At 33.7% G+C, this 17,436-nt stretch overlaps 1 protein-coding gene across 1 annotated transcript; it reads left to right on the forward strand.

Moving 5' to 3' along the window:
- Positions 1–253: 253 nt before the first annotated feature.
- Positions 254–17,146, forward strand: LOC112591246. Its single transcript, XM_025335004.1, has 3 exons — positions 254–1,171; positions 8,171–8,818; positions 15,040–17,146. Exons 1-3 carry the CDS (start codon positions 829–831, stop codon positions 16,605–16,607), a joined length of 2,559 nt encoding a protein of 852 aa, XP_025190789.1. The 5' UTR covers positions 254–828; the 3' UTR covers positions 16,608–17,146.
- Positions 17,147–17,436: the final 290 nt, after the last annotated feature.

Genomic DNA, 17,436 nt, shown 5'->3' on the forward strand with positions numbered 1-17,436 from the left:
TCAATTAACAATTTAATAATAATAATTCATTATTTTTACTGCTGTCTGTTATTGTTTTACAGTTATAATAACAATGATATCATATTATTGTTGTTATTATTATTACGAGTGATGATACTGTATATTATTAATTGTAATACTTCACGTTTCTTGCGGAAAGCCGTTCTAGTCCGACAGATGGCGTATCAATCGACAAACAACTAGCCATGAGCCAGTACTGCCGCGCCGAGCTACTCACTGTAACACACTGTCTAGCACCGGCTGCTCTCTCCTGTCATTCGTCTGCCCGGTACCGTCTCGTCCGCGTCGCGCGATCAGCTCTCTCCGTGTGCTATGCGCGTGTGTTCGTAATAAATATAAAAAAAAACCGTGTGTGTCCGCGACCCGCGTGTTTTATACTGTTTCCCGCCAGTGATTTTATTTTATTATTATATTATTATAATTTTTTTTCGTACTTTTTTTTATTATATTACCTACACCGTCTTGTGATATTTACCTCGCGTTCTCAGTTTTAACTTATGACGACGCTCAAGCGTAAACAATTTGAATACCACGTGACGTGCGTACTTGTTATATGGTAATGATATTAAGTAATTATAATATTAAATATTATTGTTTACGAACTAAATCAATTGATCTCGTCAGGTGTTAATTTTTTAATTTTTTTTCTCAACTGCCGGGTTGTGTATTGTTGTTTTAAATGCTCACGAACCGCCGTTCACGATTTCGACGACAGTGCGTACCGCAGCCGAATACTACAATAATTGTGTTACGACAACAGCATTTTAATAATTTGTTAATGAACTAAGAACAGCGTGCTACAACGACATGTTCATAGTCATGACCACGTGTTTCCTCATCACTTACTTGGTGCAGATCACGGCCAGCATCATGTTGACTGCCAATGCCTTGATAGATTCGGTAGGCGGTAGGACTGGGTCTTCAACCTCCGCTGCAGTGGAAAGCTATAAGAGTCCCCCAAATGGCGAGAATAATTCCATGTCTTACCCCGGGATAGCTATTTTGTGGTTGATTCTTTTTTCCGTGGGATCAATGCTCTACGCCTTACATAATAACTATTATAACGTCCGTCGTTCCGCCGAAAACCCTCGGATGGCCGAACAAAAACATCGGCAGCAACAGCAGCATACGACCACCATCGCTGCAAAACGTGAGTTTTTTTAATGTCTCTATTTCTAATCGTATTATTTAACCCACACTACTGGACGGTACATATATTTTTAGTTTGGTGGGTTAGCGGGTTGTTGGCCAGGTGTAGCCGTGTTGTGTAGGTTAAAAAGCGCGCGCACGCGTCTGGTTTTGTGTCTGGAATTCGGTGGTTTCCGGTTTGCCTCCGGGTAGGTCGACTGTAACAGCATCGTCGTTGTTCTTTATGTTACCCATTATTATTATTATTATTATTATATGTGAACCTCGCGTCCAATAAGCTGCTGGATACCGTTTTTTTCTCTCTCGCACTCCAACCCTCCCTCGGCTATGCTTAGTTTTATTGTGTATACCATCACCGGTACCTGTTACGTACGTACCTTTATATTATAGGCATACAGCGAAATAAAACTCTTTGTCATGCGTACGCCAAGGGTATCCCAAAATAGCGTCTTTCGAGTACGATCATAGCGATTGTGAGGGGGTGATCGAGAGTAAGTGAGGGGGATTGAGAGAGAGAGAGAGAGAGAGAGAGAATGAGTGAGTGAGTGAACAATAGTGAGTGAGAGTGATCTAGTAAGAGAGTGGGTGAGAATTGAGAAGAGAGAGCGTGTACAATAACAACGAGAGCCAGTAGGCAGCTGCTGCGTCGTCGACCGCCTCGAATAAGGCTTCTAAAAATAATCCCAACGCACGACGATATTGTACATGAACCTCGCGTCGGTGATTTGATCATAAACGCGTAAATATAGTATATTGCGTTACAGACTTACAGTACATCTACTACCCAATAAGTGCTGTTAGGTGTTTTATATATTTTCGAGTGCATTTCATAGAGATCTTAAAATTTCAAGAGCCGATAATTTCTCGAATTTTTTTAGAACAATGAGCTTTTGTTTGCTTAAAAATGACTTACGTAGATGTTTAATAATATAATTAGATTAAAGTTGGAGCCACTCAATTGAAAGTGACTCCATCAACGTGTAAAATATGTATATTTTATATCTAACTAGGATATTAAAATAAAAAAAAAAAAAAAATTAATATGCGTCTTAGTCGAGGTCTTAGTTTACATCACCGTAGTTATATTACACTGTTTTTTGTTAATGTCTTTTAATTTTTTAATTGCGATTGTGTTTTGACGAAAAATCGCATCGTGGTGATGCCGATAACACAAGTGCTACGGTTCGCGTTGGTCATATCTCTGTATCGAGAAACAATAATTTTGTCCAAAGAACTCGACCCTCTCACTGATCGCGCATGGTCTCTCAGCACCGCTGTTACCAACGAACCCCTCTAAAACTCTTTAGGGTGTTTTGGCGGGGCGGAGACGATGAAGGACACAAAAAAAGAGGGTTCTCGTGGTAGGGTATTGTAGAGGGGTTGATAAAATATGGCATTTTTACTGCGCAGTAACCATCCAAGGCCAACGTGTTCCATACAGTGTGTCCCTCGGATCACTTCGATTACGAGAAAACACGTTCAAGAGAATTCATTTCTCAAATACTCGATTATAAAACGCGTTTTTATATATAATTCTGTTGTTGCTTTAGCTTATTTATGCGTTTCCTTTTTTAAGATCTCTGGATCTCTCGCTTTTGTTATACCTTTACTCGGATATGCCACCCACATCGATCTCCCCTTTCCACGTAGGGATTCGACTGTATTGAAATGAACTGTATTGTTATTACTGTTGTTGTTGTTATATATATATACGTAATTTACTATATAGTATGATTTTTTGATGTCTTCGGAAATTTCGTACATACGTGCACATCTTGCCGTGTATCGTCTTCATAATATAATAACACAACTAAGTATTTTAATAATATAGCATTTTAAATACAATTTAATATTTAGTATTATTAGGTAATAGGTATATAAACATTACTGACGTGTAAAAACGATAATTGGTTAAAATATTATTGTCATTATTTTTTCTTCACTCAGTTTTGATGAAACACTGTCTCTGATTACCTACAAAAATTCAAAATATTTTTCTTACCTTTTAAGATAAACTCATATTTTTTTTAAACCTACCAACTATGTACGTGTATTACATATTATTTATTAATGTAATATAATATATATAATATAATATGTAATATTTTATATTTTATTCACCGAGTGTAAATAAAGACGAATTGTTCTTTAATATAATATGTTCATTATTTGAGTGATATTCAGAATATTTGAACTAAATATGATGTGTATTTATCGAAATCAATTGAGCTATAAGTATTTATATAGGTACTGCTATTTTTACTCAAATATATAAAATATATGATTTTATATTGCCTTGTTTTAATAGGAACTTTAAAATAACATTTTTGTCATGACAAAATTATGATACTAATAACTCATGAATTTAAGTTTGTTTTTACCACCTATCATATTATATCTATTCTTACATACCACTATTATTTTAGACATTTTCTTCCGATTGTGGAGGAGGAAGAGACTGTGTAGTAATGTAGAATAGTCAGGGAGATACTGTGTTTCTATGTTCCATGTTACTCTGCTTAAAATAATTACACTCTAGAGTAATTATCAAAATAAAAATATAAATATTATTACAATAGATAGCCCGCAAAAAATAACTGCAAGGTTATACGAAGCTAACAAATTTTTAACTACAGGCTTTAAGATTTATTATTGAAAAACTTATTTATAATAATGGTTTGTTTGACCTAAAACGCAATCGTCGCACAAACTTGAGTACCTAATTATATTATTTATAATAATTATTAATAGTTACGCGTATATGTGGGTACCTCTGCTGCTCGACGAGTTGGAAGTTTCATAGAATATAATATATTTTTAATAAACATATTATATTTTATCGAGTATTTTATACGTATAGGTAATAGTTATGCGTAGCTATAGTTCTAAAATTAAATTTTATTTGTATGTAGGTAACTTATTACATCAATTTTTAATTAAAATTCGATCGAATGCCAAATACGAATGTGTATTATATAATATCTTTTATATTGTTTAATACTTGCGTGGGTTTGTGAGAGGGTTGGTCGAGGGTGTCTATGACCTTCTCTAAGCTACCCTTAGTTGCATATGAACATTTTGCTGGTAAAACCGCAGAACAGTAGCAAATTTATAAAACTGGTGTAACAGGTGGTTTTATTTATAGACACGCTGAGGAGAGCAAACCTAGCAACAAATTACTAATATTTGGTTTCAAATGAGCAGTAACTTATATTTTTATAATTTTTGGTAACGTTTTTAATTTATGAACTATAATATATGGTCATAAACCTCAAAATCGACTTATTTATAGTTTTTAAAGTTTGAAAATACATTTAATTGTTCAAATAAAAAAATATTATTTTATGGTATACTAAAAGAATCAATTTTTGTAGAATCGAAAAAGAATAGATTTATTTTTTACTAGCTAAATAGCGTTAATTTGATTAATTTTAGATTTAGGACCATGTAGATTATTATTATAGAACAATTTTTATGCGCACGTCGATAGAGTTACAATTTGCCAAAATTAGTACGTATACTATTAGGTACTTACCATTAATTTCTATTAAAGCAGAGCTAATTTCAATCTGTACGACGTATATTCATCAATAAAAATATATAAATAGATACTGTATTGTAACATTGCGTGTCATTGTTGTATACTTTTCATGTTTTTTTCTCGTTTTATTTTTAGATACTAAATCTCATCAACGAAATTGTATGATTTTCTTTGACCGACACAATACCTTTATAGGCACACTGTATGTGGGTGTGGGTAGTATATTATAGCCGAAAGGTATAGGCATTGCGAATATATTGTTGACACATGCCAAGGACATCGTCGCGTGTATTATGATGTCGAGGTATAGAATGTAGTAACAATTAATAATTATTCCATGTGTATAGTATACATATCGTCGTCTATCTCATTGGAGTACGACAAATTCAATTAACGATAATATTGACATCGATACGCGTGTATAGGCACCCTAATCTCTACCTGTAGCCGCTATTATGATATTATATTTAGGAGTTTTGTTTTGTCAGTTTTCGAGGCGTGTGCATTACCACCGCGACCGACCAGCGTTGCAAAGAACAATGTACAAAGGTACAGTATAGTAATTGTAGGTGGTTATGGCGTCCAACGTAGAGGAGGAGAATGCGTACCTATGATTGACGTTGGGTTTTTATTCATTTTATGCAGCACATAATATACATGCGCGCGCGCGTGTGTATATAAGCGTGTATTGTATGTAGCATGTGTGCGTGTGCGTCCATCGAGTATTTTCTGTGGGTTTTGTCAAAGTCGTATTAGGTATATCACCTTGACTGTGTCGAGATCATGTCCGTGCATGTTCAATCGTCGATCCCAAGTCAGTGTACCGTAAAAAATAAGATATCCCCTCTCATCCCCCAAAGAAAATTAAGTATTAATAATAACGAGGAACACATCTATAAATCCTTGGAGAGGCAAAAACGCTTCGCGCTCCGCCGAAGACGAATATTTCTTCGCCGTGTCGATAACACATCAGCGGAAAGCGGAACGACCGCCAATGATAAAAGATGACCGCAGCGGTGGTACTTAGTACGGGGTACTTGAACTTGAAATTGAACAAAAAAAGTTGTGAGTCGTACACGATAATAAGTTATAATAAGTTACGTGTGTGTGTGTGTGTGTGTGTGGTATATTAAGTGTTACTCGATCACGCGAACAAAATGTTATTAACTTTACAGCGATAAGATGTAAAACGTGTTTCTACAATACAAGTTCAATTAGTAATATACGTGGACTATTTAGTAAAATATTACTAATATTTGTTCTGCGGGAATAACTTGTGGTTGGACTTTATGACTTGAGAAATATTTCCTTTCCCTAAAATTAAAGTTCAGATTCTATAATTGATTTAGTAAAAACAAAAATACTATAATACAAAAAGACTATATCTATTGCATGTGAACTTGGAAGTCCCAAAAATATTTATGCTTGTGACGGTGTTTAAATGTAGGTAATATCTGAAAACATTATTGAAATAATGCTCTACCCGATGAACGTTGTCTTCTATAAGATATTGGAAAGAAAAAAGAAAAATTCAATTTTGAATACGTATCTCTGTATGATTACTATGTTTACATGTGTATTGTGTTATAGGCAGGTATTTATATAGTGTATATACGGCATTAGTTCTTTATAACAATAAAATAAAAAAATAAGTTGTACCTATAGTATGCACATTGTTGTGTGTTACAGCTGTTGTTTGACCGTCGTTATCTAAACGTGCTTAACAGTTCGAGAGCCTCGAGATTATAACATAATGACGCATTTATATGACATTATTTCCACGTGCGTATATACACGAGAAAACCATAAAATAATAAGAAAAAACCGAATCTCCTTTTACTAACTGAAAAAAATCAATTGTGTTGTCTGTGAATCGTTAATGCGTGTGTGTGTAGTTATATGCGCCATTAAGTATAAAATGCCTAATAATACGTGTGACTTTGTATCCAAAGAATAATTGAATAAAAACGCGTTTTTCGTAACCGTATGCATTTCTTTCGAAACTGTAGAGAACACAGTTATTTATTATAATTGCTGTGAACTGCCGTCTCATCAAAACCGATCGGCTTTGTTTCATGAAACGAGGATAACCATCGTTGGTTTTTATACTGCAGTGGTTCGATACCTCGCTCTCCAACAGCTTTTTTTTTTGTTACCTCTCGTTATCCGGCGGAAAGCGCAATCGTACAAAACGTTGATGTCGCCGTAGTTTTTAGCTCCACTATATAAGATTGTCTCGGACACTTTCAGTATCTTATTATTTATCGTGTTCTACGATTTACGAATACACTTTTCCGAAAATCTGTTTTAACTCCTAAGCATCTTCTTTTGGCTATTGAAAATAATGATAATAATATTGTTATAATATTGTCGTGAACGCGTTGAGCATAATGGTCGTCGTCGTGTGTTGTATTAATTGTAATAATTAAAAAAAATGTATTAGCTATGCATTGTACCCATATAATTTATTATTTTCGTCGAGTGGTTATAGGTACCAATAAGTTTAATCTTTAATCTAAAATAGCGTTAGGCTTGATCAATACATAATAAAGTTTAAAAATTATATGCATATACGTAAAAGTTTTAGATTTAAACATATCGGAACTGTACACGAAAGCAGCTACTACTTCTATATTAATAGGCAGATATGCTAAATATTTGTGTGTACCACGTCAAAATTATAATAATGTCCAAAACTGTATATTGGTATTTAGAAACGTATATTATGTAGTAAATCATGGTATTATATCGTATATATCGATTATAACTGTGGAATTATTGATATTTTAGGGAAGTACAGGTTGTGAGACATGAGGTTAGATATTACGCATGAAGCCTTTAGTGTAAATTTGATGGGTAGTGTGTAAAAGTGATGGTAAAAATTAGCAATATAAGCCGCACCTATTGCAGCTTTTCACCCTCAACTAATCATCGATTTAACACGCTATATTAAATTTGTATAAATCAATATTCAATAATACTATATAGGTACTTAATTAATTATTTTATGGAGAGTTTTTATGACGTATTTTCTATCATTTATTTTTTTGATTTTATACACATTACATGCAGTGTCTAGATGTTGCTATAAGCTCACTATGGCCTACTGTTGCAACAGTGTCCGTTTATATTATTAGAAAACCAGAAAAAATATAAATGCGCACGCGCGCGTGTGTGTGTATGTGTGTGTGTGTGTGTTGAATTATACGCAAAAATTAAGAGTTCAATTCCTTGTCCAGAGAAAAAAAAGCAAACACAATCGTAATGAACAAATTGATGGTGTGTTGTTCATAACTATTGTATATTATTTAGTAGATGATGTAAAAAAAAAAGTGAACTAGTGGAAATTTGAAAAATTGTTTAATAAATACAGTATTTTTCCTAATAAAAAAAATACACTGATGTTGTTTAAATACATTTGGTCTGTTGTTTTCTAAAAAATTATTTTTTGTTTTTCAGGATCAAAAACTAAACAGCAAGTCTGCGTTAAAGACGAAAATCAGGATACAGACGACTCGGTAAATTCTAATACATCTAGCAAGATTTCCAACAAGTCTGCACAGGCTAACAAATCAAAACCACCTTCGGCGCCTTCTTCACCCGAAAAGAGTCGTAAATCTATGGCGGCAGCGACTTCAGTCATTCCTGTAGAACTGTCATCTTATGATACCTTTTCAAGTGACAATGTACACAATAACCACAACGACGACGACGAAGACTGTAGTTACATTGACGATGACGACGATAATAGTAATCAATTCCAGCATCAGTATCATAACCGGCATAAGAGGAATCGCCGACCGTCGTCATCGTCATCGTCATCATCATTATCTTCGTCGTCATCATCCCCGTCCTGTAAGAACGTCACTAAGCAGGATCGACAATCGAACGGTAAAAAGTCATCGTCGTCGTCGTCGGTGACGTCCAAAGTTGGTATCCAAGTAGAGATGTCGTCCGGAACAAAAGTGTTACCGTCACAAAAAAACACGGTGACACAAAATAAATTACAACTGGTTGAAGCGGCAGTGGCGCCGACGACGACGTCATTGACGCGCTTTGAAAATCCGACTACCGCGATCAACATTGAAAAAAAAATCATCATAAAAGGTTAGTATACTGTCGTACTTATCGTTGTAATAACTGATCTATGTAATCGTATATATCGCCACTAGCACTTAGTGGCGATTCGGTCTGGTTATCTATGCACGCCAATGTCGACTAGACCACGACGGCATGTTTTTTGCATTAGTTTAATTCGTATTTCGGATGTTTTTTTTTTTTTTTACCGTTTTTCCTGTTCGTTGTGTATTATTATTTTATATGAACCTATCTAAGTCTGTACAATAATGTTGTATGCCATTGTCCCGTTACAGTCGTATTACTCGTATTCCACCACTCCGTTCTTTTAATTTATAATGCATGTAATAGTACGTAATTGCCATATGCAGCTATGTTCGGTTACAAGTTACAACCTTGCGTAGAAAAAACTATTTTTCACGTGATTGTTGTTTTTACGTCAACTCAGTGGTGTATATAAATCTTTAGAAATACGCTCTTGTGATGCTATTTTGCATATTAGAGAGCATAGAGCCAGAAATCAGAATAGTTGAACTAACAAAATTATTATTTTGGGTTATTCTACAGTGAATATAGTATGATACTGAAATTAGTTATTTTAACGCGAGTGTCAATACAAATGGTTTGCTACTATATATATATATATTTATTTATTGGATGATTTTATTTTAAAAGGTTAGGCCGATTGATGTTAAAATATTGAACATAGAACAATACACAAATAAAACAAAATTTAATTTTTTTGTAGTTTGTCTGCTTGAGTGGTTCTACGGTTTTTATATTATATAGGTCCGGTCTAGACTCGCCTTGTAATAATTTCCTGATGATATCCTATACAGTATACACGACACACGTATCAATTATTTACAAACTGTACTACTGTACGGTGTACCTAGGCACTTCCGGTGTAATCCTAGTTGTGATTTTATAATAGGTTATAATGTTTTATTATACATATAAATAACAAATGAAACGTCGACAGTGTTGTTGTCACATTCGAAAGGGTGTGTTAGTTTTTATATTGAATCCGACACGAATCTTGTGTTTTTAATCGACGATAATATTATATTTTATTCCTAGTACTGACCGAAAAAGATTCATAAACATTTGTAATTTTTGTTTAGTTTCATATTACTCGCGTATTTTATTTTGTGATATTTTTAATCAGGTTTTCTTTCTCTTAATTATGACCACATTTTTCTCGCACCCGTGGTTGGATCATTACAATCACCATGAATTATCGCTCTCACGTCGTGTTAATTTATTCGGCTGTCGGTATTATGAAATAGTATAATATTTGTATCCTAGGATTTTAGTAAACGTTGTGCACGTCTTTTGTTGAAAAAAATGACCTTAGCCGCATGTTCACGGTTTCATTCTATGTGCATGGAGGCTTAGCTTATTAAAATGTCCACGTATATTTATAAAAAAAAATGATTACCAAGTATTGCAACTAGCGATAAAGTGGTAGGTAGTAGTACAAATACCTTTAGTGTTTTAGACAAAACAATTAATATATTAAATAAAATTCAAGGCTAACGGCCACCTACTTCGCAGCATACCTCGATAGTATCATCTAGAACAAATTATGTATATAAAACAAAAGGTTAATTTACACGGCTATTCTTTTATCGCACAACGTTTGATTTTCATCAACCCGACTTAGCATTTATAGTTGCAGTATTTGTTCTGAATTATACGTTTATATAGGGAAGGACTAAAGGCAAGGGCGCCCATAGAAAAATTCTCAAGTAGAGGACAAAATTTTAATTATGTTCATGAGATAGGGAGAGGTTTACAATTTAACATACTTTTATATTTTATATATCAAACTGGAAGATTATGAAATAATAATTATTTAACCAATTAACCATAAAAGTTATTTATTGAATTTTCATTTGATTAATAACATAAATTTATTAAAACATTAATTCATAAATAAAATTGTAAATTTCTTTTATTAACACCAAATATATTTATTACTTGTTCTATGTATTAATTTTTTCACTATGTACGCTTATCATCCATAATCCATCAAGTCTATCTTCACTCATTGTAGATCTTGTGTAAACAATTTTTCAACATTTTCCAGAGGGGGACATGTCCCTCCCTTGCCCTCCCCTCCATATGGGCGCCCTTGATTAAAGGTATACGTTTGGTTAAGACTACAGTTAGACTTATTATGTAGTGTTAAAATAATCACTCCGTGAACTGGTGATTCGACTAGCGCATAAAGGCAGTGGCATTGTCCTTGAATCAAGCTGAGAAGTGCATTTTTTTTTTTTTTTTACAAGAAATTGTAAGCTTAAGATGACTGCATTGGTGGTTGCGAGTGATAACTGTTGTCTATGTACGGGATTTTAGAAAAAAACAAATTAATCGACAATATTTCACGTACACTCGCCACACTAAAAAAAATTGTTGATTTGGCTGTATATTTTCCCTGTACAAGCAGTAGGTCTCGGCCGAATATTACGTATGATACGGAGGGGAAAAAATAGTAAACACGACTCGTCATCTGGCTCTCCTACGTTGGCAGTTTCTCCTAGCCCGCCGCTATATATATATTTTGTTCTCATCATATTGTTCAGTGGTATAATATAGCTTAACGTTGACGGTAAACCTCTATGACATAGTTGTCGTTGTTTCGGATTGACGCGCCAACACTTCAAGTGACTCGAAGTGGACGTTTTAATTATATGATTCACGCATATTATTTATTTTCGGTGTACGCAAGAAACGAGAAATAAACCCATCAATATTTGATCAAACCGTCAAAATAATGATAAATGCAGGTATATTCAATATGATTTTCATTCATATTAATATTGTATTTTTTGTGTTTCGTATTTTTTTTAATAGCAAATAACACTCATTTTTTTTTAAATTACTCGTATAAATAAAATACACAAGAAATACTTTCTTTCAATTCGAAAAAAAACTCGAGGAATTTTTCTAAAAAGTTGTTTTTGTGAGACATTTTTATAGGTATTATTTATCTGCCTCGCAAATAAATTAAATACTTTTATTGATTATTTGTTAATGTAATGATAAACAATACATTCTTAAATCTTAGATGAAGATTTCGTGCATACAAACCATTACTCACGCGTAGGTGATTCATATAGTAATCTAGCAGAAGCACATATTATATTATATTACTATTTCTCATACTATTTATTTAATTATGGGTTGTTTTATATTATAAATAAGTAGCCGAAGTTAATGCAACAAAGAATCTGTGACGTAAATCTTGCTGTTGCGGTTCTGACTTGATAGATACTCACCGTATACAACGTGTAACAGAAAGATCTATTATTTTAAATTGATATCTTATGTGAATGTGTCATATATTGGTAATGTACATTGTACATCCTGTATACAGAACACACCACACCGTCCGTTCGTATACTAAAATTAAACAACTGAAGAAAGTTGTTCGGTCGTTTATGTGTGCAGTGCAGCTGCACAGTCGTTTATATTATAATAGAGATCAGTGAAAGTAGACGAGCAAACAGATTTTTTCTTCTCCTGTCTTCCATAAAAATATAACATATTAATATTTTAATATAATGTTATTAATAACAATATTAAAACATCTGATGTTGTAAATACCGTTAACGTACGTATCATTTGGTCTTATTAATACTGGATTGATTTATTTATACACCTGCAGCTGCGCTCTGTTTATAATTTATAATAATATATATATTGGGTATCCATCTCTTCTTATACTTATTGCAACGTCTGAAGCACGTGTGATTTTTCAAGATTTCTACCTCGTCCTAAAGAGAAATCTTTTGAATAGACACATGTTGATCCATTGGTGATGTTCACCACTTACGGGACAATTGTAAGCTCTTTAGATCATAACAATAATATTATATATTATGTACAACACACATATACAGCATGTACAGATAGATACGATTCATGACGCATGTTGTACTTGCTATTGCCACATCGGAATAAAAGTCTCCGAACCGATAAACGAGTGATAATCGGAGATTATGCCGAGAAAATATGACGCACGAACTTCTGCAGTAGAGTACCTACCGTTTGTGTATGTTTCTATATTTACTCACTGATTTGTTGTGTAGTTATGCGTTTTATATTTTAACGGGGTCGTGGTGGTGATAGTATAAAAAGTGATCTATATAAAATCGTGTGGTAGGACTTCTCTCGATCATAGAACACAAGTAAATAATTATAATGTGCACATGTCATTCATTTTGTTATTTTTAATACGTAAATCAACTCCCGCATCGATTTTTTTCATCTGCACATCTGTCTGTCAAGGCTTTCTCGGCTGGTGTTAATGTATAATTATTAATTGAAATTGAACCAACTGCTGTTACAGATGGATCACATTGAAACGTGTATTTTCTATTCTGTAGAACATGAAACGTCGTTGAGAAACGTATCAGATTACTAAACGGGTGTTTTTTTTTTACAGATAATATTTTTTAACTTTTCGATAAATCACGTACCTCCCGCATGCATTGTGACATGCCCAGCCTATTTTAAGTGCCCACTTGTTATAATATTTTACTTATAAATATATATTTACTTTTTTGTGGTGGTTTCGATTACAAACAGAACAAACAAAGGGCTTACATGATGCTTGCTAACCAACTGCTGTTAATATAATGTGTTCTCACTTTTGAAAAATATAATTATTTTCAAAATAGGGATTTTTTTTTATTGTTAACATATGTCCATCAATCTACAACTATGTATTACCTACTCATCAAGTCAGCTATAAGTCTCAGCTTGTGTAATAAACAGGCTAAAAAATATTTATTATTACTCATAATAATTAGACATATGATTTGGTCAAGTTAAATTTGTGTAAAGTTACTTACCCATTATTATCCAGATTCATTATTGATTTAACTTATGATGTATATGTGTATTTTTTTATTTGTCTGTCACTAACTTATGAAATAGTATAAATATTTAAATTTTAAATTTTGGGGGTTTCAGGCAAAAAATTTGATCTATTCTGAAAAAAAAAAACTTCACAATATTTTTCAAAATAACCAGAAAAAACTTGAATTTTTATACTCAAAAAATAAAATATTTTAAAAAATCAATTTTTTATTGTTATCAAAAAAAAAAAATAAAAAAAAAATACCTAACCTAGGTACTTGAAAATTGAAAATTTCACTTAATGTTTATATTATCATTTTCAATATAAATTGAATTGTATCAATTCAATGTAAAAAAAATGTCACTCGGTCAAAATATTTGAAATTTTAATAGATTTCTTATAAGTTGTTAAAAAAGAGTAAAAACCCATTGGCGCACATTTTTTTTAAGTATTTGAATTTAAATTTGGATGAAATTACATGTTTAAACAATGTTAGCATGATTTAAAAATATAATTCATGGGCTGGGGTCTTAATATATTTATGTTATATTATAAATTTTATTATATGTAATGGAATTTTTATAATAGGTCGATTAATTTTTAGACATAACCTATTTATACCATGACCCTATGTACCCTTGTACTTTTTTTTAGGTAAGGTGATTTTGGCTAAAAAGTTAATAACAATAATACAATATGATATAAATAATTTTATTAAATTTATAATAATTAAATATTAATAATATAATAAATGCAATGCTTTTTGGAAAAAATTAAGTCAACCTACTGAACGTAATACTAATAATAAAAAAATTGCTTTAATAGCAATATCAAAAAAAAAAAAATTATATACCATAAAAATTAATATACTTAATGGTATAGGGCCTATACCATAGACTCACTATCTCCGCTCAAAATCGTTTTGCGTGTAACTATGATATCAAACTGATATAAAATTTGGAACATTTGTTACAGTGATTAATTCTATCCCCAATGTACAACAAAGAAGTGTACCCACTTGCCAGCCATTTTAAGATTAAAATAGGTAATACTATTTCCTAAATAATAGCAAGGATTAATAAATTTATATATATATATATATATATATATATATATATATATATATATGTTATGACTGTTATTAGTATTTAGCGTCATATAGTGAGTAGAGCTATTATTTTTGTGGAATTAATTTTGAAAATCTCAACTATAATAAGTGATTTAATGTTAACCCGGTGTGGTCTATACAAATATTACTGCAAACCTCATATAAGATTTTCTTAGTAATTTGTAAGATAGTTAGCGTCATAATAATATTAGTTCACTAATTTTTGATTTATATTATTACTGACGAATGGTTTGCTATTGTATTTTTCAGAAGTCAAAAAATCAACGACGGAACAGTTGGATAGGACTACGGAGCAAAAAAAACCACGGAACAAGGAAAATGTTAATCCGCAAAAAGAGGAAGACCGAAATAACAACAGCATCATCAGCAACATTAACAAACAAAATGGCGATAATTTTGGAAACGCGCCCAAGAAACCAGGAAAAAGGTTGCGGAAACGACTCAATAAGATGAAACAACAATTATTGGTTGAGACAACGACGCCAATGAAGACTAGGAAGACCACAGACGAAAACAAATCGACAATTATTGTAAGTGAAGTGTCTGCTGGACAGGACAAGCCTATGATCACGACTTCGGTTATGCCACTCACGGTGCCGTTATCATCGGTTGAGACTCCACCACAACTGTTGTCCGCTATCTCCAGGACAATGGACGTGTTCGAGGACAGCAAACGAAATACTGTAAATTTAAATGATAAGTTAATATGGAAATATGTGTACCAAAAATACGTACTGAACTTAAAGGAGTTGTACGATAATGGATTTCCATTAAATAGCTCGACGGATATAGGATGTGCGTATTACTTTCGACAGAACATGAAGCGAAATGTACTTAATCCCGTAGCAAAAGAGTTTTCATTGGATGCCCAAAAATGTTCAAAAACGGCCCTACCAACCTCTAAGAATATCATCAATTGTAAGGCGGCTGATAACAGATCACCGAATCAAAAAAAGAAGACGCAGAAACAAGAGAAACGACAACAGTTATCATCAAATGAATACGTTCCGTGTGCTCGCTGCTCTTCATTTTTCAATGTTAAAGAGGAGGCCCGGTCTGCAAAGCCCGGCCGTTGCGTCTACCACTACGGCAAGTTGAAGTTTTGCGATCCTCTTACTTCGTCGGTTGCGTACGAATGCTGTAAGGACAGCCGAGTGTCCCAGGGTTGCACCCAAGCCAACCGGCACGTGTGGAATGGTTTTAAGGACGGCTTGAACTCCGATGTCATGGATTTTGTGACGTCCGAGAACTCGGATTTACCCATGAAGCTGGATTATGAAGCGGGTATTGAACCGAATAGTTACCGCATGTACGCCTTAGATTGTGAGATGTGCTATACCGAGAATGGTCTGGAGGTGACCAAGGTGACGATGGTGGACATCCGTGGTGCAGTCGTGTACGACACACTGGTCCGACCCGACCGACCGATAATCGATTACAACACCCGGTACAGCGGTATCACCGCAGCCGACTTCGCACGCTACCCATCAAAAACGCTGGACCAGGTCCGCCGTGATCTACTGCGGTACATTGGAAAAACCACGGTACTCGTTGGCCATGGACTGGATACTGATTTGCAGGTACTTCGCTTAGTCCACATGATTGTGGTGGACACGTCTCTGCTGTTCTTGAATCCGAACCCGAACCCGAATTCGAAAGCCAACACTCACAAAATGTCACTCAAATCGCTGGCTTCCCGATTACTCAAGCGCGATATCCAACTTGCTTACGGCCATGACAGCAAAGAGGACGCCCGGGCCGCCATGGACTTGGTCCTGTACAGGATCTGCCGTGACTTGCAAGACAGTAATAACTAGCAGCCGGTCGCCCTGCGCCCGACTGAGCGCAGACCCCATCACACTCTGGTCTCACTGCAGCACCCCGCACCTCATTTTGTCGTTGTTCCTATTTATATTCATACATATTATTAATGTGTCGTTATCATAATCACGCATGCGTACATACGTAATAACAATTATACATTTTTATATCGTTGAGTATTACGTTTATTGTATATAATATGTTTATAATATTGATGTAGGTATATGCGTACGTATGTTCGCGCGTGTATGATATTATTATAATAACATGTTGTACACATTTTTTCCTATTTTAAAAAAAAAAAAAAAATAAAACTTTTTATACGACTCATTTTCACTCACGTCTTGACACTGTGATATATTGATCGACGAGCGATCCGTTCTAAACGGTGATCCCGCTTGATCTAATGACTGAATGATACGTCAACATCCCCCCCTCTCCCCCAGCTAAAACTCTCCTTCCCCATGCCTTTTGTACTTATAAAATAATAATAAAATATATTGTACAAACATTTCTCATTTATATATATTCACATATATATATAATATGTATATAAATATTATTTGATTTTAAAGCTTTTTATTTTTTCATATTTTCTTTCCTATATCATCGGGTTCTCCTCATCCTGCCCCCTGTTGCATAACTTCTAATTAATGTAAAGTGATTAGTATGGTTTTTTTAAATATTTGTAGTTCTATGTGAGGCAAATCGCCAATTGAACGTTTACTACCGTTTAAATGTCAACGAGCCAAAGCGCAATGAGATCGAATACACATTTTCTACACGATGACGTGTAAATAGTAAGTATGAAAGTGATTTTGTACT

This window comes from Melanaphis sacchari, unplaced genomic scaffold (genome assembly GCF_002803265.2).
Source record: "Melanaphis sacchari strain LSU unplaced genomic scaffold, SCAv2.0 Contig0_pilon_pilon, whole genome shotgun sequence".
Classification (NCBI taxonomy): domain Eukaryota; kingdom Metazoa; phylum Arthropoda; class Insecta; order Hemiptera; family Aphididae; genus Melanaphis; species Melanaphis sacchari.